The 25,412-nt window shown below is 42.2% G+C and overlaps 1 protein-coding gene across 6 annotated transcripts in view; it reads right to left on the reverse strand.

Moving 5' to 3' along the window:
* Positions 1-522: 522 nt before the first annotated feature.
* SIPA1L1 (signal induced proliferation associated 1 like 1) overlaps positions 523-25,412 on the reverse strand; it is a 152,897-nt gene continuing 128,007 nt past the window's right edge. For 4 of the 6 annotated variants that reach the window (XM_035113094.2, XM_035113061.2, XM_035113083.2 and 1 more), the window contains 10 exons: positions 23,191-23,309; positions 20,121-20,239; positions 17,589-18,034; positions 14,512-14,748; positions 12,589-12,754; positions 7,659-7,881; positions 6,882-7,028; positions 6,024-6,138; positions 4,762-4,843; positions 523-3,223 (listed from right to left, as the gene is read on the reverse strand). In XM_035113094.2, the coding sequence (XP_034968985.2) occupies positions 3,080-3,223; positions 4,762-4,843; positions 6,024-6,138; positions 6,882-7,028; positions 7,659-7,881; positions 12,589-12,754; positions 14,512-14,748; positions 17,589-18,034; positions 20,121-20,239; positions 23,191-23,309 (1,798 nt within the window). In that variant the 3' untranslated portion in view covers positions 523-3,079. The remainder of the gene's footprint in view (positions 3,224-4,761; positions 4,844-6,023; positions 6,139-6,881; positions 7,029-7,658; positions 7,882-12,588; positions 12,755-14,511; positions 14,749-17,588; positions 18,035-20,120; positions 20,240-23,190; positions 23,310-25,412) is intronic. The other 2 variants (XM_035113106.2, XM_060273729.1) reach the window with 2 other exon arrangements.

Below are 25,412 nucleotides of genomic sequence, written 5' to 3' on the forward strand. Positions count from 1 at the left end.
CCAGTTCATTGTGGAGGAGAAGTGGGGAAGGGAATTGAATCTTGCTCCCTAGGGTCGATTGCATTTTAGTGTCCAGGGATGGTTGGCCAGCACACTACATTGACAAATGTCCCATCTACCGGTAGTTTGGCTCCAGATGAGCACTCTGCTATAAGGAAGTAACGCTCTCACTCAAGCATCAGAAAATAGTAGCTGGGACCACCCTGCATAGCAACCAGTATCAGCCTTCCTTTGAATGAATGCTAGTTGGTAAGTGCTAGTATAAGGGGAAATTAAAGCAAAACCACAATTAATGGATTTGTTTCTACTACAAGAAAGATAGGAATGTGCTCAAATGCAAGAAGGGAAACTACAAAGGATATGGAATGGTATGTGTAAAAAAGAATTGTGCATATATATATATATATATATATATATTAAAGTTTTTAATCCTTGTCTTTATGGATTCTTAGGCAGGTGATGTGGTGGGGAATCATTATGTAAGGAAAGCTCAAAGAATGAAAACAAACAGGATATTGTATCTAGAAGAGCCTTTAAAATGAATTTTATTGTCAGATTTTTGTTTTTTACAAGTAGCCTTTTAGAGGCTTCATACAAGAACTCTGTTGCAAAACTCTAATAAATAGTCTGCCCCAAGTCCCACTGTTTAAAATAAAATAAAAACTAAAGAGAAAGAAAAATAAGTCAGGATGCTGAGAGATGTTAGCAATATTTCCCATTTACAAATTACATCAGGCATTATATAGATCTCCTTCATACAAATTATTGAAGAGGAAAAACAACAACAACACCCTAAGACATTCTATCTTTCTGCGAAAGCACTCCAGAAATACTCTCAAACCAATCCTCTCACACGGCCAAATGTTATCGGGGGGGGGGGGGGGAGAAACACCCCGAGGGGATTTTTATCAAATGAAGCTGTAGGTCAAAACGAACCATGTGGGTTTGTACAGTTAATTAAGAGTTATGAAAATGTGTATCAAAGAAGGCCAGGAAGACTCAATGGAAGGTGAAGAACATTCCCAGGGATGAATGAGGCCTAGAACACAGGGAAGGAGAGGAGGGTTGATGAAATGGACAGGCATAGGTTGCTGTCGTTAGGTGCAACAGTGCGTAGGAAGGTGTATCACGGCTGCATGCAGAGAAGGTCACAAATGAGATTCACCACATGCCACTTGAAACAAAGCTTAGGCAGGCTGCAGGGCACACCGGTTTCTTCCCCCAATGCTAAGACTTCATTCCTTGCCGATGCGACATTTTATGGCAAGTTATCCCCCCAGCACACACACATTTCCCATTAGCCGGTTCTAATGGAAAAGTCACGAGCCAAAGATTCAAGATTCTCCTGATTCTAAAAATCAAGGGAAGACTTCGATCATATTAATAAAAAAGCCATCCCATTGTCTTTTCACTCGGGGCAATGATGACAAAGTTATTAAAAATGTCCTTATACGACAGACGCCTGCTGCATGGAGCGCAACTTGCAATGGTTGCTTCACAACTTTGCCTTACTTTGGATATGTACGAGTGCTAAGAAATGACACATGGGCAGCGACACTGGTGTGTCCTATTAAAGTCTCAATATGCAAGCTATTAAAATGAAAATCCATTGAGGTCAGCAGCATTCAGGCACACATGGCGTTGTGTGCAGTCTTAACAGTACAGCACGTTATCTGTCAAAAGGCCACCAATAGAAACTGTGGGTCCGTACTGTCTCATTCTCCTTTCCAAGGCAAAATTCAGGGGTGCTGCATAAGGGGGCTAAGTGCCACACTGCTAGGGTGGGGCACGGAGAAAGAGCTTTGGCTCATTTCCTTTCTCGGGAGTAGGCCCTGTCAAGGCCCACAGACCACTGCTTCCTGGCCCCTTTCCTCCTTGCTGTTGCTGACTGTTTACTTGTCTTCTGCAAACATGCAAGCAAAAGACAAAAACGAGGAAGCAGGGTAGCATCCTCTACTTCCCTCTAGGCAGTTGTGCAGACTGGGCCCAGAGGGAGAGAGAAAGGCATTGGGTGGAGAAGAGGAGGAGACCCACAGATGAAGGACCCTACAAGAGTGTCTGGCCCAAAGAGCTCCCCAAACCTAGAACCCACACTGGACAGAATTACACAATCTCCAGATCAACAGGAGTGGGCTATCTGCATTAAAGAAATGTAAAATATGCAATGCTATCGGGAAGGGATTGGTGAGAGAAAGGTCCCTAGGTAGGAAGACACAGAGGGCAGTTCTTACAAAAGGAGTGAGTATTCTCTTCACTCAAGGAGCCTGAGAAAGGATATCTGTTCAGCATATCAAATTTGTACTGCCTTTATTTCCCTTAGGTAGCTGGAAGCCCATGCACTTCCACTGGAAAACGAAGGCGCAACAACCACCGATTCAAAGAGATGTGCAAAAATGGAATTTGGTAACTTGCCATAGCCATGGCTCAAGTCTCCACTGGCTACACTGTACACACGTGTACACGTGCACACTCTAGGGGGAAATGGCTCTATACAAGGTATGTGGAGACAGCACTAAGGATGGCCAAGCACAAACCATTAAGGTGACACCCAAAACATAGCTCACATCCTCTGGCTTGTGGAATACGTCAGAAACAATAGAAAGGAAGCAGCAAAACAAACATCTCTCTAGTTTTCTAGAAGTTGTAATATTTGCCAAAGCAGCAAGAATAAAGCAGATTAATCTGAAACTGATACAAAGGAGTGAATAGAAATAAATAGAGGCAGGTGGACAGTTATTCTGGTCCACTCTCCCAAGTCATTTTGTACAGGACAGGTAAAGAGAATGTGCAAAAAAATAAAGACATTCACATTTTAGCAGTTAAACTTTTATTTTCTTTAAAATTAATTTTTTTGTTGCTTTTATTTTTTTCCTACAAAAGGCAGACAATGATTGTTGATCTGCAATAGTTCTGGGTGCTTGCAGAGATGCAAAAAAAGGGTAATCAGAGTATGAAAGATGTAAAAGTGCTCTGACTGGACTTTCAAAGGTCATGATTAGTGTGGTATTAAAGCAAAGTCCCACTACAGAGGTGATTTCGCTTTTTTTTGCCAATGTGTTTGTTTCAATGTGTGCTGTTCTTAGCTCATATCAATTGTGTTGAAAACCCATTCTGTGAATTTCTTCAGTTTCTCAGAGGCGTTCTGGGATTCCTCTTGTAACCGTAAATTGTCTTCTCGCAAATGCTGGACTTCGGCCTGAAGACTGGCTTTGTCTTCTTTTTCCTGGGAAGAATGAGCAAAAGATAAAAGATCTCAGATGTGGATTCTATGTGACAAGCCCTATAGTGATCACCAGGGCAGACCTTCATCAAAAAGGTGTTCTCTCCAACCTCCTCAGGCTTCCCAACTAATCTACTACTACTACTACTACTACTACTACTACTACTACTAATTTTATTATTTCTACTCTGCTGTGTTTCCCCAGCAACTCTGGGCAGCTTCAAGCAAAATATAAAAACAGAATAAAATGCCAAACATTAAAGACTTCCTGATACAGCTACAGTGTTTTGAGATGGCATGCCAAGTTTTCTGGTGTTTGCGATGACATTCCTGTCCCTCTTCCTAGATCCTTGTGCCATCAATTCTGCTGAGTTTTCCCTTGTAAATCCAAGGCTTCCTCCCTCTGCCAAGCAGAAAATGGACCACTGGCCGATGCAAAGCAACATCTCCTCTTCATCCGCCATCAGTAGGACTCAATGTTATTCCGTGTTTCAAACAATATATGGCACCAAACCACACACTTCATCAGAAGTGCTTGAGTTTCCAAATTACCACGATATTATTCTATTAATACAATTATGCTTAACTGCCACAGGTCTCTCCATTCTCATTAGAATTACAGTATGTGGGCTTAAATCTATCTTTTCCTGTCATGTTCTCAATGAAAACCACCACTGTCACCTCTGGTTTAGTGGCTATTAGTTACAGGAGGTAAGCTCCCCCAGACACTTGTCTTCTGAGCAGGGCCGTCTTAAGCATATCTGGCGCCATGGTGCAAAGCTCCCTCCGGCGCCCCCCTATTTCCCAGTTTTTTAGGGAGGATGGCACTGCCGGCGGGGCTGGAGGAGGCGGGCAGTGGCTAGAGGGCGGCTCCTCTGGCGGGGAAGAGGCAGAGACCAGATGCGGCACCTCCTGGCTCAGCTGGTTGCTTCATGCCGCGGTAGCCACGGCAGACGGAGGCTCCGGGCGTGGCATGGCGGGTGAGGGCGGTGAGTTGATGCCAGGAGGTGCCACGTCCAGCCTCCACCTCTTCCCTGGCGCCCTCCAGAACTTGGCACCCCGTGCCACTAGCCTCAATGGGGCTTCTGAGACTAATAGCTGCTGTGGAAGGTAGATTTTATTTGGAGTGTTGTGGTGGGCGGATAAAGGGTTAAGTCAGGCACCCCCAAACTGCGGCCCTTCAGATGTTTTGGCCTACAACTCCCATGATCCTTAGCTAAGAGGACTAGTGGTCAGGGATGATGGGAATTGTAGTCCAAAACATCTGGGTTAAGTTCTCTTTCTGCACTTCTGACAAACACTCCCCCCCGAGCAGCTACGCATAACAAAAAGCACCAGTAACACTTCAAGTGAAGGGTTTTGCACTTGGTTTGGCTGTAAGAAAGTACACCTTCTGATTTCATCTATCTGTGTTTTAGTTCCAGGGCTTCTTAAAACCTCTGTTTTGAAATACAGCACGAGATCAGGGCTCATAGAGCTGTTAGCATGGACTAGCATTTAAACAGAAATAACTCAGAAGTTATTTAAGTCAAAATATTTACCTTCTTTAAATCCTCCTGCAACATTCTCAGCATACCTTCCAGCTGGTTCACTTTAGAAGCAAGAGAAGGAGGAGATTCTTTACTGCAAGAAGGAGGAGACAGACACAGAGTTGTTTACTTTCTCTGTGGCCTTATGCCAGGGGCCCTTCAAAGGTTTTGGACTCCAACTCACATCAACTCCAGTAATTGTGGCTAATGGTGGGATGATGGGAGCTGGAGTCAAAAAATGTCTGAAGGGCACCAAGTCCCCCATTCTCTGTCTTATGCAGACAGAACCAGTGGTTTGCTTTCCTTAATCACAAATCAGTGTTACACCTGCATATATAACCCATGGTAAGGAAAGGATTTAATCAGTAAGAATGCAAGGCCCCTGTTGAAACAGATCAAGTGTCAATTGAAGCCAACATTTCCAATTTCGGCCAATCAGGCACTTCTTGGAAGCCGTGGAGCAGGGCATCCTCCGCAGGTGTTTGTCTTCAGGAGCTGGTTTTCATAGGTATACCAACCCACCCATTCCCTACCCCCCCTGCCCCAGAAAAGCATATGTCCCTTTCTTTTTTCATGGTTCTGATCAGGAAGGATCCATTTAGATAACAAGCACTGTATTTCTCCTTCTTTAAAAGTCATATAAGCTAGTTGACATTACCACATTCTGCAGCAGTGAATTTGCCAGGTTAATTATGCACTGTTTGGAGCAGTTATTTCCTTTGCTCTGAACCTATTGCATCTTGTTAACCAGGGTTAAGGCACTAAATCAAGGTTAGTGCTAACCAGGGTCCACCTGTTATGTCTGCGGGAAGCCTAAACAACATGTTTCGGAACAGCTGTATGGACTTTTAGGTTGGTTTGGCATCTATGACAACAACTGGGTGTTTCTAATACCCCTTCTGGAAAGACTGATCTAAAAACATAGGAAGACTCTCTCAAAGGTGGACCTGTTCTAGAGTTTTAAAGCAATGTGTGCTCCTTGCCATAGCTATCGTATGGTAATACTACACATGTCGTCTTCTCCATCAACCAGACAATGATTATTTGAGATGCTGATGAGCAGATCCTTGAATTCATCCTCTCTATCAGGGATGGGGAACCTGTGGCCCTCCAGATGTTGATGGACTGCCTACACACAACACCCATGATCCATGGTCGTTGGCTATGCTGGCTGGGGCTGATGAAAGCTGGAGTCAAAGAACATCTGGATGGTCACAGATTCCTCACTCCTTCCCTAGAATAAACTGTTAAGCATTATTTAACATTTTACATACCCAGTGTAAGGCTTCATCTGAGCAGGAAGCTGATCTTCGGTTTGATCACTGTTGGAAGCAACACTGACAGGTCTGTGGTTTTCATCACTAGTGGCAAAAAATGAGGCTCGCTGGACTGGAGAGAGACAGACACACAAAAACACATGCCACAACATAATTATTTTTTCTTTTTCAGCAGAAGAAAGCAGTCTTCTTTCAAATGAAAACAAAGCAGGAAGACGGGGGGGGGGGGAAATGTCCTGTAACAAAGCCAATAACTGGAATCCTCTTTTGAGAATGCTTCCATTTCAGATAATCATTACAGAAATGACTATGTAACTTTATGAAGTGGTGTCTGATTTAGTTTTCCTCTTTCCTCCTCATTTTTTATGTCATGTATTCTAGACTATAAGCCTCCTTGCAGGAACAATCCTGTTTTAATTGATCATGTATAAGGTGCTCTGGGAGCCTTTTCTGCTGAAAATGCTAGTTATATCACTAAATGGTCCACATTCCTTTTAAAAAGTCTTTCTGGCCCTGTGGCAAAAGGCTGCACATTTAATCCTTGATATCTGCAAATCAAAATAAGGCTGCACATTTAAGCCTTGATATTTGCAAATCAAAATAAGGATGAACTGAAAACACTTATTGACAGCAAAGCACCTATTGCATTTCAGATACAATAATAAAATTGGAAGCACACCAAAAATGCAAAAAGAAACTACACGGGAATAGTGTTAAGTGGCATAAGACTGTCATTGCAACTGAAGAGGAAACTTGGGTTTCAGAGCTGGAAAACCTATGCAAGACATGGCAAATTAAAACAAATTTGTAAAGAGGGTGTAAGAGCTTTTGAAGCAGTGACCTGCCAAGACCTACCCTCAAAGGCTTTGGCAGCATCTACCAAGTTTGACCAGTCTAGGTCAGAAGCAGAATCGGGCAGAGGCATGAGACCAGGATCTGGCATGGGCTGCCTTCTCTGATCCTGGATATCTGTGAGGGAGCTGTCAGAGGCAGAGAACTCTCCTGAAGCAACAAAGAACATAGACAAACACACAATTAAAAGCAGAAATCAGGAAAAGCTATCAACACTGAAATTCAGCTAAGAAAATATTCTAAAGAAACAATTTTCTTCTTGAATTTCCACAGCTTCAGGTCCACATGGAAGTTATTCAAAAGTGAAAAGGAAGGTAACTGAGCATTATAGGCCAGATTAAACTAATAGGTCCAGCCACTGAGCATGCCATTCTTTTTGCCATTGCTGCTCTGACTTGGCATATCGGTGGTATGGTGAAAAAGGAACATACCACTGATTTTAAAGATTGTTCTTGGTCTGAAGAGTTTCTACGATATGTCTAAGATAGGTCTAAGTTTCTAAGATATGTCTAAGATAAAGCATAATAAGCCAATAATGACCACCCTGTTCAAAAGCAGGTCTTATATTCTGTATCAGTTGTAGCCATCGAAGGCAGCACCAAGCAGAATACATTGCAATATTCATGTTTCAAGGTTACATAAGGCACGACCAACATACCTTTGAACCCATCTCTTTAAGCATAAAAGCTTAGAACTCCGAGTTCTCAGGACAGAGTAGGATGCCGGCTGAATCAATGCATGGCACTTTCACAATAATAATGAAGTTGGAAGCATACTCACCATGTAAAGATTTCATTCCTAATGTGTACGACGGCCTTCTTAATGGTAGTGACTTGGGAAGGGAAGGATATGTGCTGGTGAAAAGGACATCATTTGGCAGGGCTTGGTCTAAAAGAGAAGCTCGCGAGGGGAAGAAGTGTTCCCTTTGACTGCTGTAAATACTCTCATCTGACAGAGTCCTCTGCAACGCACGCCTTGAGGTAGGAGTGCTGGGGAACGGAGACTGGAAGAAGAGAAAGGAGCAATCACATGTCAAGAGCGCATTGCAATGCATGGCATTTTTTTAATTTGTTGGAAGCCACCCAGAGTGGCTTGGATAACCTAGTCAGATGGGCAGCATATTAAAGATGACGACCACCACCACAACACCATGTGATTTTAGAATGTCCCTTTTAAAGTGGGAACCAGTTCCGGTATAGCATTTCTGTCCCTTTCAGGTCTTTCCGAATGGGTGCACAGAAAATTGTAGTTAACTTGTACCGATTCAAAGGTTACACGTGTCTGCATCCAAAGGCATTTATACCCATAGCCACAATGTAGAAGAACATTTATGGATGTACACTGGTCTAATTTTAAGTAAGCATGTTTGAAGATTCATTCCCCTTGTCTGCAGTCATGGGATTGTTGTCTATCACATGATGGTATATGTTTTCATTCTACAGAGTGGGAAGTGACGGAGACAGGATGTTTGTGTTACTGTACTGTGTTTCCTGAAGTGGGACTATTGTCCTTTGTTCTTTCTTTTTGCTGTCTGATGCTAGAGAGAGAGGGAGCCATGTTGCAGTGCTCCGTGTGTGTTTATATGTAAATAAAATAGATTAGCCAAATGCCGAGTTCCTGAGGTCTGTTACGCAAACTGCGAAGACTCTGCGGATCCCTAAGCATGCAAATGCTTTTTGGGCTGGAGAAAGCCTTTGAAGCCCCTGGACGATTGACCAGGTGGGAGAGAAAATGCCAGTTGGGCATGTGTCTTTGCCAAGGTCCTAACAGTTCTGACGCTGCATACATCCTCCAAAGAATAAAATACATTTTAGAAAGCACAACGTTCATTAAGACTGGTATGCGTGTTGGGGGGTAAGCCTGTCTGTCTGTCACTTTTTAAAGGGGTCACTGAACATTCCTGCACTTGAGTGCTCACACAACCATGTTCCACCATACAGTGTTTGTTGGGTGCTGAGAGCAGCAGGGTTGGAGAGGCTGATTTTCTCAACAATGAAATATTATGGCCAGAGCGCTAGGTAAACATTATCTCCAGGAAGCAGAAATCATTAACCTGTGAAAGTTGCTTGGTGGATCCACTACAATAAATGAGTAGCATCTGTGCCTTTACTGCACAAAAAAACATCCTCTAGAAGGCCCCTAAGATGGAAAAAGCAATTCTCATTTCTTTTACTTCCTGCATTTTCTATTTTATTATACAATAAACTTTCAATACAGTGCTGAAGGAAATCTATCAATTCAGCAGTATTCCTCCTACACAGAGAAGATGTGGAAGGAATGGCTCTTACATCTGCATGGTAAACAATGCTAAAAGCAGAAGTCTCCCTTAGTCCTTTATCTCCTCAATCTCCCAAGTCCCAAATCTCTCAATCATCATCACTGATTGGCTGCAAGTGCTGTATAGTGAGGTTGTAGCAGGAATTATTGGGTGGCGTGTAGGCACCAGAAGGGAGGGATAGCAGTGTGCCAAAATAGAATTAGCCTCCAAATCAGAAGCTTATGATTTCTCCTGTAGGAAATTTTATGAAGCTTTACGTTCTGTATTTTTGTATGTACAAAAGTTATCCAAGAGTTGTTGTGGATAAAAGCCATAGTGTAGGGCAAACTTCTTCTTTTGTCTGAGAGCTGCATGCCACCAACACTTTCTCACTTCCACACCCAGAACAGATACACACAGCTCCCCTCCTCAGTTGCTGGGGGAGTTATTGCCACCTCTCCATTCATTAAGATTAATCTGATGAGTAGGGAGGGGTCAATTTGCATGCCCTTCAGGGCTTCACAGAGAGGTTTAAAAGTTCTCTACCTACTCCAATGCTGTGACTGCATACTTTTTCTCATTTCCTTCTACTGCTGCCAAAATTGCTGGGCTCATTGGAGTGGGGGGAAATAAAATTTGCTGGGAGGGCTGTACCTGGTCCCCGGGGCAGAAGTACGCATCCCTGAAGTGAGTTGCTGCTGTATGGCTTGTTTATCAGAAGAGAGGAGAAGAAAAGGGAAGAGACCTCAAACATAGGAAGATGCTTTCTTCATACAGAATCAAGAACATTGGTCCATTTAGTTTGGTATGGTCTTCAATGGCTGGCAGTGGGTCTCCAGGGTTTCAGGCAGCTACTCTACAGCTGTAGCAATGCATATGAGTATCTTTAGAGAGAGAAAGAGCAAGCCCACTCTGCTACTGCATGTCTTCTGCCAAAAGTTCTATAGTTGTTCAGGCATGGTGGTAACTCAGAAGCTTGGTAGACAAACAACTTATCAAAGAGGTGAAACTCTTTCTGGACCAGACCTCACTTTACACTGCAGATGCTGAAACATATGACCATTGTGTACATGGGTTTTTAAAAATCCCCACCTAATTGAAATGTGACTGAGACAAATGTGGGGGTTGGGAGGGAGGAGTTTCACAAACTTTTTTTGGTCATTTGTGAAAAGTGCTCCCCTTAGCAATTTTAGGACGTGGCGGAGTGGATGTTGCAGCACAAGTTCTTCTCTTGGACTGGAAGCACTTTGCCAAAAGAAGAAGAGAAGAAGACTTTGGATTTGATATCCGGCTTTATCCCTACCCGAAGGAGTCTCAAAGCGGCTAACAATCTCCTTTCCCTTCCTCCCCCACAACAAACACTCTGTGAGGTGAGTGAGGCTGAGAGACTTCAAAGAAGTGTGACTAGCCCAAGGTCACCCAGCAGCTGCATGTGGAGGAACGGAGACACGAACCCAGTTCTTCAGATTACGAGTCCACCGCTCTTAACCACTACACCACACTGGCGTAGTGAAGAGGAGTCTCACTGCAGGGACCCAGCAGCACAGCCCACCCCACCCCCTTTCTGACAGCAGGAAAGTGAAGGAAATTATATAAAAGAGCGGTTAAGAAAGAATGTCCCCTCAGAAAACAGCTAATCTTGAACAACGACAATGTAAGTGCTCGTAATGAACTCTTTCAAGGAGCTATCTTAATGCCCTTGTCTACTAAGAGGATTTTTTAAATCAAGAGAATAGGCAGTAATAGTAACACTGGTATCAGGATTCATGAATTTTGGCAGGTTATTTGTTTAAATTAGTGACTACCGTCTAAATGAGGAAAATAATTTGAGAGAGAGCAGACTCCATTGATCATGAGGAGTTCCACAAGAGACAGGTACTAACAGCTACTAGGACACTCAATCATTTAAATGATTAGCAATTTTGTGAAAAGAGAACAGTCCTTGTCTGACGAGTCATGAGAAAGTTGTTGATCTTTCTCCTCAAAATGCCAGTAGGCAGTTGGGTGGGGGGGGGGATACTTGCCTGTGGCAATTTGCCGTTGCTCCAGCCTCAAAGACAACACTGAAAAATAATCTGTATATGGAACCTCATACTTACAAGTTTTAATAAGCCTCTTTGGGTTTTGACAAGCAAAGAAAGAAGTTGTGAGTGCCCTCTTTTGCATGGTTGCTGTGGAAACCATTTAGTCTCTGACAAGCTTGAAATGTTAAGCACTGGCTTTCAGCACAGAGGCCTTAGAAATCAAGGTTCTTTCTTTCTTCAAGATTATTCATTGGATGTTTAAAGATGGTTAAATCATTAGTACTTCTGGTGAAACCTTAAGGAATTGTTCTGGGTGGATTTGTTTCATGTGTTTTAAAGTTTGGGAAGCAATTTTGGCCCTCACAAAATGAGGCATGGGTTGAGTAGAAAAGGTCTGCTCACTCCAAGCATGCCATTACTCAAGAGCTCTGATCAGAAAAGTGGAAGACCCACTCAACTGAACGAAGGCGGCATTTGGAAGAAAACATTCCATTAGCACTAGTGGCTTTTCAGCAAGTGATACCTCCTTCTGATAAAAGGCTGCATGCAGAACTATCAGGTGCAATTGTGGCACCTGCTAATGCAGTATATTGAAACCTTCCCTAACTAAAACTCCCCAAGAACCAAAGGAAGCCAGTGGCAATGTTGTAATTCATGAAGAAAATTCACACCCTGTCAGAAGCTCTGTACCATTCACCTGACCACAGATCAGGCTGTAAAAGGTTTCCATGAGATGCTGTTAAGATGCTGTAATGTGAGATACTGCAAAAGCTCTTTAAAACAGAAAGCATTCATATCCTTCCCTACTCTGTCTGGTGTTGAACCACAGAAGCGTTTTCTATCTAGCAGATATTCAGAAACTTTCAGATTTAGTGCTTTACTCGGCTTTGCACTTTGGATCTTATTTAATTTTGTTTCATAATGAGGGGCAAACACAAAAGGCACCCTATTCCTTGTGGCCCAACCCACCCTGAGGAGGGCAAAAGCAGACACACCTTGGCAAATCTCTAGGCACACAGGAATGCAGTTGGGAGAAAGTGATTCTTAAGATACGCTACCACCATGCCATGTAAGATCAGGACTAGACCTTTGAACCGAGTCTGAGAAAGCAATTAGAAGCCCTTCAAGAAAATTAAGGGAATCTCTGTGGCCAAATCAAGTTAACATCCTGGCCATTACACTCAGAACCTACTGATCAATTATTTACAGGAAATGCAAGTTAATGTATGGGTAAGGTAACTGACAGTTGTAGCTTTTATTGCACACCGTGACTCCCACACTTGTTTATACTTAATCATAAAAAGAGATAAGCTCAGCAGTCATGGGCCTGCGAAAAATCTGCTCTTTCACACCAACTGCAGCAGCTGCTTGCTGGCTTTGACACCCACTTCTCAGCAGGAAGGCGATGATACCATTCTGTAACACCTACCTTAAAGTTTTTCTGAGACTCTGGTGTCGGGCTGTCTAGATCTATTAGCTTCTTCAGCTCTTCCTCGATATTTGACTTAGATGCTCGCTTTGGTGAGGCCCGAAGATCTCTGGCTGATGCGCGCAACCGAGGATGTGCCATTTCATTACCATCGCTTTGGTGACGCCTTTAAAGGAAGGAAGATAAACACTTAGGGATCCAAGCCCTTGGGGCGGCCAGACCTTTGCAGCACCCTCCAGTTATTCAGAGAAAATGTTTGCATAGAAGGTGGGCACTTGGATGGGGAGAGGGACTGAGAAAAGTTGTATAGGAATGCCTGTTGAAAGGAATAAACCTGTTAAGTACATTGGCTTTTCCATATCTCGATAAGAAGCTCATCCTAATAGCAGAAAGGCTGACCACATCGCCACCATATAACCACAGTTAAGGCAACTGACATCAGACTGTCACCTTACTGGCTAATGTGAAGCTGTATGATTATCAAAGAGATGTCTAAGAGGCTTTGCTGCTATCTGCTTCATTCCCTTTGCTTTGGTTTCCTGTGCTTTGGTTTTTCTCTGTTTCACCCATAGTACCATTTCAGCATCCCAACGACATGCCTTCTTGAGAACACACTGAACACTATTACAGTCATACCTCGGGTTAAGTATGCTTCAGGTTGAGTACTTTCAAGTTAAGTACTCCGCGGACCCATCTGGAATGGATTGATCCACTTTCCATTACTTTCAATGGGAAAGTTCGTTTCAGGTTAACTACGCTTCAGGTTAAGTACGGTCTTCCGGAACCAATTCAGAACTTAACCTGAGGTATCACTGTACCTGTATTAAAGCCCTTTTTAGTCAATCTGTAACCTAGTCTGCCCACTCTGTAATGCTTTATGACTTGGAATGTGATTAACCTTTGACCTTACTTTCATTTTACCCATGATCTCATCCTGACTCTTCAATTATGATCTTGGTTCTTCACATAGCACCAGTTCTTGGCATAAAAGAGCAGCTCTTTTTCCACAATAGCTAAAAACCTAATTGGCAAATCCTTTTGAAATAGTACAAAAGAAAAAAAAAACCCCTATTCAGATCATCTTTGAAAGCCCATATTTGCAAAAGACTGTTGTTGCAGTCTCCCCACTGGCCCCCAGCATTCCCACTGGCACTCAGTTGAAGGGTTATTGGCATTATTTGCAGGGGTGGGGTGGGGAGTTTCTTTTTCACCAGTAAGAGTTGTCCACAAATCTGTTCACCAGCTCTGATGAGTAGTATGGCCAGCAGGACACAGATTCTCCTGGTGCTTTATGTTGTGGTTTGGAGAAAATTAGGAATAACAGGCTCCCTCCCACTCTTTCTTACCTTTCCCATAACCTAACACAAATGAGAGAAGACTCACCTCTAATTTAAGCTCCCTGCATAGAGAGGAGATGATTGGTGGTAACCATACAAAATGGCCAATACACACCGAGGCAACATTGGGGGGGGGGGGAGGATTGCTGATTAACCATGTCGTGAAAACACTTTGTGCAGCAGTTCAGTTTCTATTACCAAAGCCACTTTTTCTAAACAAAGCTCCTCCTCTCAATACATCTAAAAACTGCAGATGGAGGATCCTAAACACTACTGGTGAATTTTCAGGATTTTTCAGTTCAATTAAAACATCCTGCCATAGGACTAAATGTGCAATTGAAGCGACAGAACAAAGAGTTTTAAAAGTCATTAAATTAAACCATTTTACTTTATTTGAACACTCTAATAATCTCCATAGAATTCTGAGATGAGTTTTTGCTCTACAGCTCCTTTAAGAACTTAAATCACTGTACTACCCCTTAAAAGAGCTTCCACCCCATAATGTATCAAATTACTATACATTTTAGAGGCCTCTTCATGTTGAAAATTAGCACCCACCAAAACAGAACAAAAAAAATGCTCTTACTTTCTGGAATCCATAAACCCCACAGAGTTTATTGTCCCCTCAGGTTTTTTCCATCCGATCAAGTACTTGCTAGTAGCACCCTGGCGTGGGTAGAAAGTCCTAGGACCAGAGGAGGAGGAAGAGGAGGAGAAAGAAGGCGCAAGCTGTGGTGAAGTGGCAGAATGAAGCTCTTCCTTAGGTGAACTTCTGGCACTGGTGAAAACAACGGGACTGGCAGAGTGTCGGGAACTCATGGTACTGGGAGAGAAGCATAACAAAGACAAAGCTTAAGTGTACATGCTGGCATCACGTGCAATTCATTTCAAAGCTGCATTTTGTTATGCTGGGCAGACACCTTTGCTGCCTTAAAAACAAAACAAAACACCATAGCTGGAAAACAAATCATTCACTCTGTTAAATTAGAGGCACCGAAAGATTAACCACATAACTTAGTTACCTATCAGGAGACCCACCCATTCCTTGCAACAAACTTAATAAGAGAGAGAAATGACTCTACAGACTAACTAGTTTTCTCTCATCACTTTGTTCCTGTAGCAAAACTGTGATTTGGTGTGTCTTCATGTGCAAGACTGGTACAGTACGCTAGGACACTCTCATGTTATTCAGTCTCCATTTGGCTTTTAAGAATCCAGGCATAAATCCATTGCGTGGTAAAATATTCCCATATGGAAGGGACGTAAGAGAGGACTTCCCTGAGCAAAAACTATAATGTGAGAAACTGCTCTAAGAAATTACTCATTCTGATTTATTCTGCTGTTATCTTAGATTCCCAGTTTTCCACTGATTGACTTGCTTTGTTGCTCTGAGGTCAAGCCAGGTCTAGAAGATTTTGCTGAATATAGCTGCCCAGCTTCTTCTGCGACTCTTCTGAAATGCACTCCAACACTGCCTATTCAAACACTGGAACTGATAAGGGAGCGAACAGCTCTTTTACATCATTACATCATGCCAAGGTTGTGTTGGGAAGGCGGGTCTTTGCAGTGCACTAACCAATTTACAGAGAAGCTGCCTAGTGGTTTCACATCTTTTCACAGCTCCAAACGGGCAAGTCCTCTTTCCAATTATACACATTGCTTCCTGGATGGCCTCCACTTTAACAATGGTCCTATTAATATTTACAGAACAATCTCATAGATGTCTACTCAGAAGCAAGCCCCATTGAGTTCAATGACACACGCTTCCAGATTTTAAATAGGATTGCAGCCTTATTATTATTGTTTACATCATCCTGTTTAAAGGGTTCTAAACTACTTGGTAACTACTTGAGAATGCTAGCATTACACAGCGATGATAAACGACCCTGCCTACTATATAGCAAAACTAGATAAACTTGAGAAGCCACCATATATTACAAATGCTTGCAACAAATGTTGTTTCCTATTTATTCCCTAGAAAAAGCAGATAAGATGATGGAAAAGATAAATGGCCTGAAGAAACCATCTTTTTCATATGCTGAGTGTTTGTGCTGCAGAACACTGTGTTGGTGACATAAATTCAGCAACGCCATCAGTGTTTAAGCCTGTGCTTTAATTGTACATTAAGACCTTCTCTACATCTAAAAATCAAGATGGGGGGGCAGGGGAAGAAGAGATCTTATCAGAGGTGAATCACTGTTTTACAAAATGGATGGTTGTCTAATGCTATAGATGCTAGTTCTAAGATTTCAGAAGTTGAAGAAAAGATTCAGACAGATCACCATGTGATGAATCTATTTTTCTCAACATGCAATTGAAGAGGGTGAAGTCATCAGACTGACAAATTCCCACAAAAAGGGCTAGGTTGAAAAAGCAATGAACACTGCACCAGTCTGCAAGTCAGCTTGTTAAGATAATAAAATTAAGAGGACAAGTATATATGAGTAGATATAAATAGATATAGAAATTTCTACATTAAGAAGCACTCTGTTTGAATGGCAGCAATCTTAATATCCATAGAGAAATGACAAGATAATTGGTGTGTTGAGGAATGCTAATTCTGTTTGAGAAAAGTTGGTATGTTGAAGGAAAGGCTATTTACATGATTAGGTGATGCATCTATCCTTGTCATAGCTAGCTTTCTAACAGAACAATCAAGCCAAAGTGGAGCCTCCTCTCACCTCTACAAGTGTTATTCATTTTGTCCAGATCAAGTCATGGACGTCCATGGGAATATTTCCGGGTTTGGCTGGGTGTATTAATACTCCAAATTTTAAAAAAGCTAGTTTCTCACAAAACGAATGAGCAGAAGCCTGTCTGCACATTTTTGCCTCATCTCTCATGTTCTATACTGTAAATGCTGGAAACATAGAGCTCATCCACAGTGGAGTTTAATGCGAAATTGAAGCTGCTTGTGTATCTATCTTATCTCCCTCATTCTGCTGCTTTTGCACTACAACTCCCATCATCCCAAGCTCTCAGGACCAGTGGTCAGGGATGATAAAAATTGTGGTGTGAAAACAACTGGAGACCCAAGTTTGGGGAATCTTGGCCTAAGGCTTTGCTTGTACTAATTCTAGCTCATAGACCATGATTTAAGCATTATGTGTGAACCAGTAGCTCTGAAATGCAAGTCTGAAGTTCCTTTAGAAAGGTCCCAGCATTCTGTAGACTTTACACATCCAGGTCCCATACCTGGATGTAAAGTAATATTCACTAGCCTTAAATTTAATGTGGTGTATGTGTGTGAGGGAGAGAGAGAGACAGAGAGAAGGAAGAAGATGAGCTGGAAAGGAAACAGAACAAAAAATCCTGTAACCTTTTCCCAATCACTGAAGCTATGGTGAAGAGATCAAGAGCGTCATATTCGCACAAGTCTTGTACATCTGCAACACTGTGTGCACTGTAACATAATGTATATTTCTGCCATGCTCAGATCCAGATTCCCATGTGTTCCAAGACCCCCCTACAATAAAGGAAAGTGATCTCCATCCACATATGGAAATACTAAACTTGCTTCCTATTTCCAAACCCTCCGCATTGTACCTCTTTTCAAAGTGCTGGGCTGCCAAGAATCACAGGTATGTCATTATCCACAGCACTCACTCCCCATGTCTGCTAGAAAGATCTAGAGACACCAATCATCATTTTAAAGAAAATTACCTTGTATGGGAAACGGCATCACTAAGGCTAAAAGCACTGTTCTCTCTTGTTAAAGGGTTGGAGGCTGGTTGGCTTTTGTTATGAATGTCCAAGCTTAACGATGACTCTGTCTTCCTGTCCATCATGTGGCTGTCTTTTTCTAAAGTCCGGTCTGCAATAGAGACTACTTCGCTGGAACTGTGCCATAGTGGTGCCACTTTCTCCTTTACAAGTCCTGATCGGGGAGATGTTGCCGAGTTGCCCAGGGAGGCTGTGCTGCCATGGCTGGGGCCATAGGAGGTGGTGTCAATGCCACTGTCAGCAGAAGTACCTTGAAGATAGTTGTAGCTATTCAGCTCTGACTCAGTCCTATCTCCACTGTCATACCACTTCTCCTCACTATGGACACTGGATGCATTGCTGGACAGTGTGTTGCTGCTTGAATGACTGGAGTAGTGGCTATCAGACTGTAAAAAAAAGGAGAAAGTGTAGATAAATTCAAGGTTTCGGGAGAAAATGAAATAAAATGGGAATAACTGTACAGTTGTTGTTTAGTCGTTTAGTCGTGTCCAACTCTTTGTGATCCCATGGACCAGAGCACGCCAGGCACTCCTGTCTTCTACTGCCTCCTGTACAGTACTGAAAACCAAAGGGGATACGGGTGGCACTGTGGGTTAAACCACTGAGCCTAGGGCTTGCTGATCAGAAGGTCGGCGGTTCGAATCCCTGCGGCAGGGTGAGCTCCCGTTGTTCGGTCCCAGCTCCTGCCAACCTAGCAGTTCAGAAGCACATCAAAGTGCAAGTACGGTAGAAAAATAGGTACCACTCCGGCGGGAAGGTAAACGCCGTTTCCATGCGATGCGATGCTCTGCTTTCGCTAGAAGCGGCTTAGTCATGGTGGCCACATGACCCGTAAAAACTATCTGCAGAGAAATGTCGGCTCCCTCAGCCAGTTAAGCGAGATGAGCGCCACCACCCCAGAGTCGTTCGCAACTGGACTTAACTGTCAGGGGTCCTTTACCTTTTACTGAAGACCAAGCATACATAAGCTCAAATATAAAATTAACAAAGACAAAATTCATGAACACTGAACTCAAGACTTATGCTACAAGAGTTATGAGCCTGAAACACCCATCAACAGACCACTTTATAAATGGAACAGCCATTTCCACAATAATTTTCAGGCAGGACGCAGGTGGCGCTGTGGTCTAAACCACTGAGTCTCTTGGGCTTTCTGATCAGAAGGTTGGCGGTTCATCCAGGGGTCCTTTACTTTTTTACCTTTACAATAATTTTCCATCAATTTGCTTTGAAATGCAAGTCAAGTCCACTTTAAATTCATCGTTTAATATATTCATATTCAAACAGAGCAGAACAATTTGTCATATTGTCAGAAAGAAACAAATCATTAGTGGAAAGTTATGAGCATGAAAATCTACATGTTCAGAGCTGAACTAGGTGACGTGAACCACAAGGATTCCAAGACTGGATTCAGACGTTCAAGACATTAGGGGAACAGAACACGCCAAACAATATCCCATGCATTTCACAGCATCTGAAGCGAAACTTTTGCATCTTTCCTCAAAGCAACTGATTAATGAAGGAGAGGCCAGCAACAGCTCGGTATGTAAGAAGCCATGCTGAAGAATATGAATAAAACAAGTTACACTGGCAAATGTCTGCAACAGTTAAAAGAGAGTGTATGTTTAAGCTCCAGATGCAAAAGTGTGATGTTATGTACTATTAAAATAAAAAAAGGATTTTAATGTTTTGGGGAAAATTCCTAGTTCTCGGGCTAGTTCCTTCCCCTTTAGAAATCTGGCAATGCACCATTCTTTGCACATTGTTACAAGGGTAGTGTTTGTGCACTTTCGAGAGTGTGGATTAGTTATAGTCAAACACCACAAGGGCTTAGGACTCAAACTATGAGCCAGTTCACATGTCATGGCAAGCCATGGTTTATTACCATGACATGTGAACCAGATCTCTCTAAGCAGAAATATTCAAAAGAAAAGTTAAGGCAGCAGGAGGGGGGAAGGGGGACAGAATCACAGATCTGTAGAGTTGGAAGGTACCCCAAGAGCCATCTAGTCCAAACCACTGCAATGCAAGAATCTCAACTAAACAGAATAAAAAAGGGATATAGAGCTATAAATAGTGTGCTGAAAGAACATACCAGAACTAATTCTATAAGACTGCTCAACTTTAGCCAGTAAAAAATGTTGGTAGGTCACCAAAGTCTTGCTTGTGGAATGAGTAACAAGCCAGAGGGATTGAACAGGAGGAATCTTGTTTCTAGAATAATGAAGGTTCCCACAGATCTTTGGACTATCACACTATACTGGAGCATAACTCTACTTTTGAGTTGGCAGCAAAACATTTCTATTAATAAACTTTATCTTAAAGCTGCATTAAGCTCTTAAAATATTGAGGTCAGCTCTACTGCCATTTCCTCCATACTTTTAACAAGGACACACAGTGAAGGATGTTTTACCTTTGGGAGAACTGCAGGGAGAGCAAAACTTTGCACAACAATTTTGAAAGTGAACTTACATGACCCTGCTTATTTGGAGACAAGTGGACTACTGGATCTTGCCTCATCAGTCTTCCGGTGGGGCTCTCTCTGAAGGATGGAAGCACCTTCGACACTGCAGGGAGATGGCATGTTGGTTCTGCAATGTAGCGTGGAATACAACATTCGCTTTCAGGAAGTTTGGCATTAAAAAAAGAAGAAGCTTAGAACCAAGAGAGAGAGAGCAGAGTATGCTTTCTCATCATCAGCAAAATTATTGTACTAGCAATGGTCTGTGACAACTTTAAAATAACTACAAAAATACCAATATATAAGCAATAAAGTAAAAAAAGGAGTATGCCACCTCTTCACCTCCTGAACTAAAGTTGCTGACCTGATACAGCTTGTATCTTAATTATTTTCAACTACATAATTAGAATTGACCTTTTTTTAAAAAAAAAGTGTTTAGGAGAGAGTACTTTTAACTGCCTTAAAGCTGGAAACTATTCAAAGATACCAACAGGTATCACTGTATTTGGGTTTCTACATATGACACTGTCCTTTCACTGCAAAACCACAATTTTTCCTCTCTACCTGTTCCATTGTGTTCAGGTTGATAAGGGGGCATTTTAGTTTCCACAGCAGATTTTTTTGGGCAGCTATGTCCAGTGCCAGCATTAACACACAAGGGAGGGCCTGCAAAAGCAATTCTGAGTAAGATTAACTTTACACATGTTGTTACCATCTCAACAGTATAAAAACACATGTGATTAAAGTATTCTGCCAAAATGGAAACTAGAGATCAGTATAATCACAGGTTTTTCCTGTTAAGCAGATATGGGGGATGGGGAATTACCAGGTGGCTTTAATAATAAGGCGCAGCTCGCTGAGCCTCTGAAGTTACTAGAACAAAAGTGTATCTTTTGAATCTGAGAATCGCATTTCATTTCCTGAACTCCCGAGGCATTCGCTGAATACTTCAATCTGTCTTGAAGCCTACCTTATTTACACAGTAGCAGTCTGTTGTGATGACAAGAATGATAGTAAAAGCTGAGCATCTTCAGCTTCTCTAGTCGTGTCCTCTTCTAGCATTCAACTAACCTAGGACGATGGAGTTACCCCGACCCACCAATCTAGCTGTCAATTATGGATACCTTGGATAACAGGAAGGACCACCCAACTCCCAATTATCCTAGGAAGTCACAGAACCTTTCTGCTTTCAAGGTAACATAATATGGAATTGAACTTTTGTTCAGGCTCTGATTCCAGGTAAGCCGCTATAGAGAAGCTGAGCCTGTGTCAGATCTTACAGTTTTTTGGAATCAGGTTGTCTCAGAACTTCTTTTGTTTTATTTTTAAAAATATCCAGTCGAAGTACCACCATTTCCAGCTCCTATTCCAGCCTACACTACACCACACTACACAAACCATGCCAGTTTGAGAACCTGAGAACTGATGATGCAAAAGACTTCCCTCCCAGACCTAACACGATAGCAGGCTGGATGCATCGCATTTGGTGTACTGCCAACCAGGAAGCCACACTCTCCACGCTGGAATTCTTAATCAAAGCTAGTCACACTGCATCAGAGTCACTGCCAAGACGAATGAACCCATAGTAAAATTCCTATTAATGCAAAAGCCTCAGCTGGATCTACTAGTGTAAGGTCACTGCTCCAGCAGCTACAAACGAAGAGAAGCAGGCCCATGTACTAAGATGCCAAATGAAGGCTTGACTTCATTTAATCTGCTGAATGCTGAGGATCTTTCTTTCATCTAACTACTTAACTGCAAAGCACCATGCAAATACACCCAGCAATAAAAAGTGATTCTCACCCAACTGTAAATTTTTACTTATATTTTTAGAAAATCTGCACATGGGTTGTTTATACTTTCAACCGTCTAATAGACAGCATATAGCACCATTAGAAAGGAAGCACTACAAAAAGAGCTACATTAAATTAAGCTAACGCAGTGCTGAAAAGAGATCAGGGTAAATAAGCAGTACGGTTTATGAACACAATTGGTTCCGGAAGTCTGTTCATAAACTGAAGCGTTCATAAACTGAAGCGAACTTTCCCATTGAAAGTAATGGAAAGTGGATTAATCCATTCCAGACGGGTCCGCGGAGTACTCAACCTGAAGTGTACTTAACCTGAAGCATGGGTGTAATTGGTTCCGGAAGTCTGTTCATAAACTGAAGCGTTCATAAACTGAAGCGAACTTTTCCATTGAAAGTAATGGAAAATGAATTAATCCGTTCCAGACAGTCCGTGGAGTACTTAAACTGAAGCATTCATAAACTGAAGCGAACTTTCCCATTGAAAGTACAGTGGAACCTCGGTTTATGAACACCTCGGTTTACGAATTTTCGGTTTACAAACACCGCGGACCCATCTGGAATGGATTAATTCACTTTCCATTACTTTCAATGGGAAAGTTCGCTTCAGTATATGAACGCTTCAGTTTAAGTACTCTGCGGACCGTCTGGAACAGATTAATCCACTTTCCATTACTTTCAATGGGAAAGTTCGCTTCAGTTTATGAACGCTTCAGTTTATGAACAGACCTCCGGAACCAATTGTGTTCATAAACCGAGGTACCACTGTAATGGAAAGTGGATTAATCCGTTCCAGACGGGTCCGCGGAGTACTTAAACTGAAGCGTTCATAAACTGAAGCAAGGGTGTAATTGGTTCCGGAAGTCTCTTCATAAACTGAAGCGTTCATAAACTGAAGCGAACTTTCCCATTGAAAGTAATGGAAAATGAATTAATCCGTTCCAGATGGGTCCGCGGCGTTCATAAACCGAAAATTCATATACCGAGGTTCCACTGTAAGGCCAAGTAACATTTGTGCCTGCACTGGTTCTTAAAGATGCCCCAGGCACTGAACTGATCTATTCTCTAGAGAACTTTATTTCTACATCACATGATGTTCCCAGGTCTCAAGGACACAAAGTGCAATGACAGTATACCTCACATTTAATCATTCATTCTCACTAACAGGAGTAACATTTAAAAAAAAGAGGAATTGCTCCTTTGAAGGAAGGAACAGGTTGCCAAAGTCACCTTGTGGGGGAAACCATTTAAATGCTGCAGAAGTTATTGCTTACCCATCTGGTCAGCAATGCTATCCTCACTTCTCTGCCAACTGGGGGTGGATTTGCCACTGCCACTCGTATCTGTGTTCTGTCTGTCGATGGAGGCAGGAGATCTTCGACTCATTCCAAACCTGTGGTAAAGAATTATTCTTTAGTCCCATACATGGTAAATGTGATATACAGCAAACATCTCTTTACATCAAGAAGCCATACTTACACAATGTACTTCTGATACAAAGGATGAAAGAAGAAAAAGCTATGCTTTTCTTATTGTGGAGGTTTCTGACTTTCTGTTTCTAGGATTATGAATTGAGAATATACTTCAACTGCCAAACACCCTTCATAGGTAAATTCCACTACTGCCAGCCAAGTGTATGAAGAGCCGGGATTTAAAGGACTGTGGTAATAACTGACCCAAACATGAAATATGTGATCTTGTGATGGCCATTCCTGGACATCCTGGTCTTAAAGATGGAACATGAACAACAAATACTCCTTTCATTGCTAACCCCAAAAGGCCATCAGAGCCAAAGTCAGCAACAAAACAAAGGGCTTCAGTCATACTTAAGGATTCTCTGCAAAAGACACCTCACCATGAATTGGCAAGCAGTCCTTTCAGTAGACCTCCCAAATGTGAAAATGGAAAAGTTTTGTATGGTACACAACTGAGATTTGTACACAATGGAGGTGCAATCTGAGGGAGTGGGCCCATCTGTCATACCACTCCTACTTGTGACTTTGTGGGTTACTGAAGGAAAAGAACAGGTGGTGGCTCAGATTCCCACTTGGATGGAGGCAGCACAGATATCAGGGGAAGCACAGTAAGACAGTGACAGGTGTGGAATTATCCTTGCAGTTTCAGTGCCAGAAATGGTACCAAAAGAACTGTTGCCCCACTGAACCGGGGTGGGTACACTAATTCTAAAAATGCATCCTGGGCATCCAAATAGATCAACATTATCAGTGTGCATTTGCAGGAACTTTGCACATCTAATACATTACAATTAGACAAGCCAGGTGTGTAGAGCACCTTGAGTCTAGAAGCAGTGTTAGCAGAGCACTGCACCTGGCCTTTCCCATAGACAACTCTCTCATTGAAGCTGATTTATTTAACATAATTTTACAACACGAATGTGAGGCTCCTGAGGTGTGTAGGGTGCTGTTAGGCAGCAAAGTCCAATTGGTGAGCTTCCTTGCCCCACCCAACCTTCTCATTGGGAAAACACTGAACAAGGGGAGAGAAAGCAGTGGAATCCAATGGGTGTGCTCCCTCTACCTGGTCTTTTCTCAAGGGAAAAGTTGACAGTAAGGGGTTTCCATTCTTGAAAGCCTCAGAGTGCAACCCTATACACACCTTCCTGGGAATAATTCCCACTGAACACAATTGGATTTACTTTTGAGTAAATATGCATATGATTGCCCTGTATGATACTGGAATGCTTTTGGGAAGTGGCTGTTCATGGGTGAATTTCTGCACTCTGCTTTAGTCACTTCACTACAGCTTTCAATATTTTTGATTGCCACTTGTATGAAACAATTGCACTCTAATTTCCTTCATACTAACAATCTGAAAATGGGTAGACTTTGTAACCACTAGATTTCAATCACTTAAACCATTCAGAACTGTTGGCTGCAATCAAATTCGTCATTCATTTTAACAATGCTATAATCCCCTGTGGCTCACAGCTTCAGCACTGGTAAATAGCCACAGAGAAAAGATGTGAGTGAGTCGACAGAAGATGAGTAACGTGGAAAGGTGATAATGAAGATTTGTTGGCCTGGTGACTATGGATAGAAACTTTTATTATTGCTGCTATCTTGTTTATTCAAGTTTACAATCTGGACTTTCAGAACACAGCCATAGCCAGGAATCCTACCAACTCTATCAAGGATGTGATGCATTTTCTGATTCAGACATAGCAGCTGTCATGCAAGAATGCCATCGCAACTCTGAAAGTGCATAATTGCTCCTATTCTGGGGTTCCCATTCAAAACTACAGCTAATAAACAATGTGGAGGGACAATGGCCTTCTCATGTCAACTAGCAAAATTGGATATTTTTCACAAATAACAAAGTGCGAAGACATACAGGGCCAGTTGCAGTACAACATTTTACATAAACAGTATTTGGGGGGTAGGTGATAGAAGATGGACAAAAAGATGTCTAGAAGTGGAAATAATATGTCAATATATATTATCGTTTTCAAGACAATTTCATGAGTTGGGACTGTTGA

The sequence above is a fragment of the Zootoca vivipara genome, chromosome 1, assembly GCF_963506605.1.
Source record: "Zootoca vivipara chromosome 1, rZooViv1.1, whole genome shotgun sequence".
Classification (NCBI taxonomy): Eukaryota; Metazoa; Chordata; class Lepidosauria; order Squamata; family Lacertidae; genus Zootoca; species Zootoca vivipara.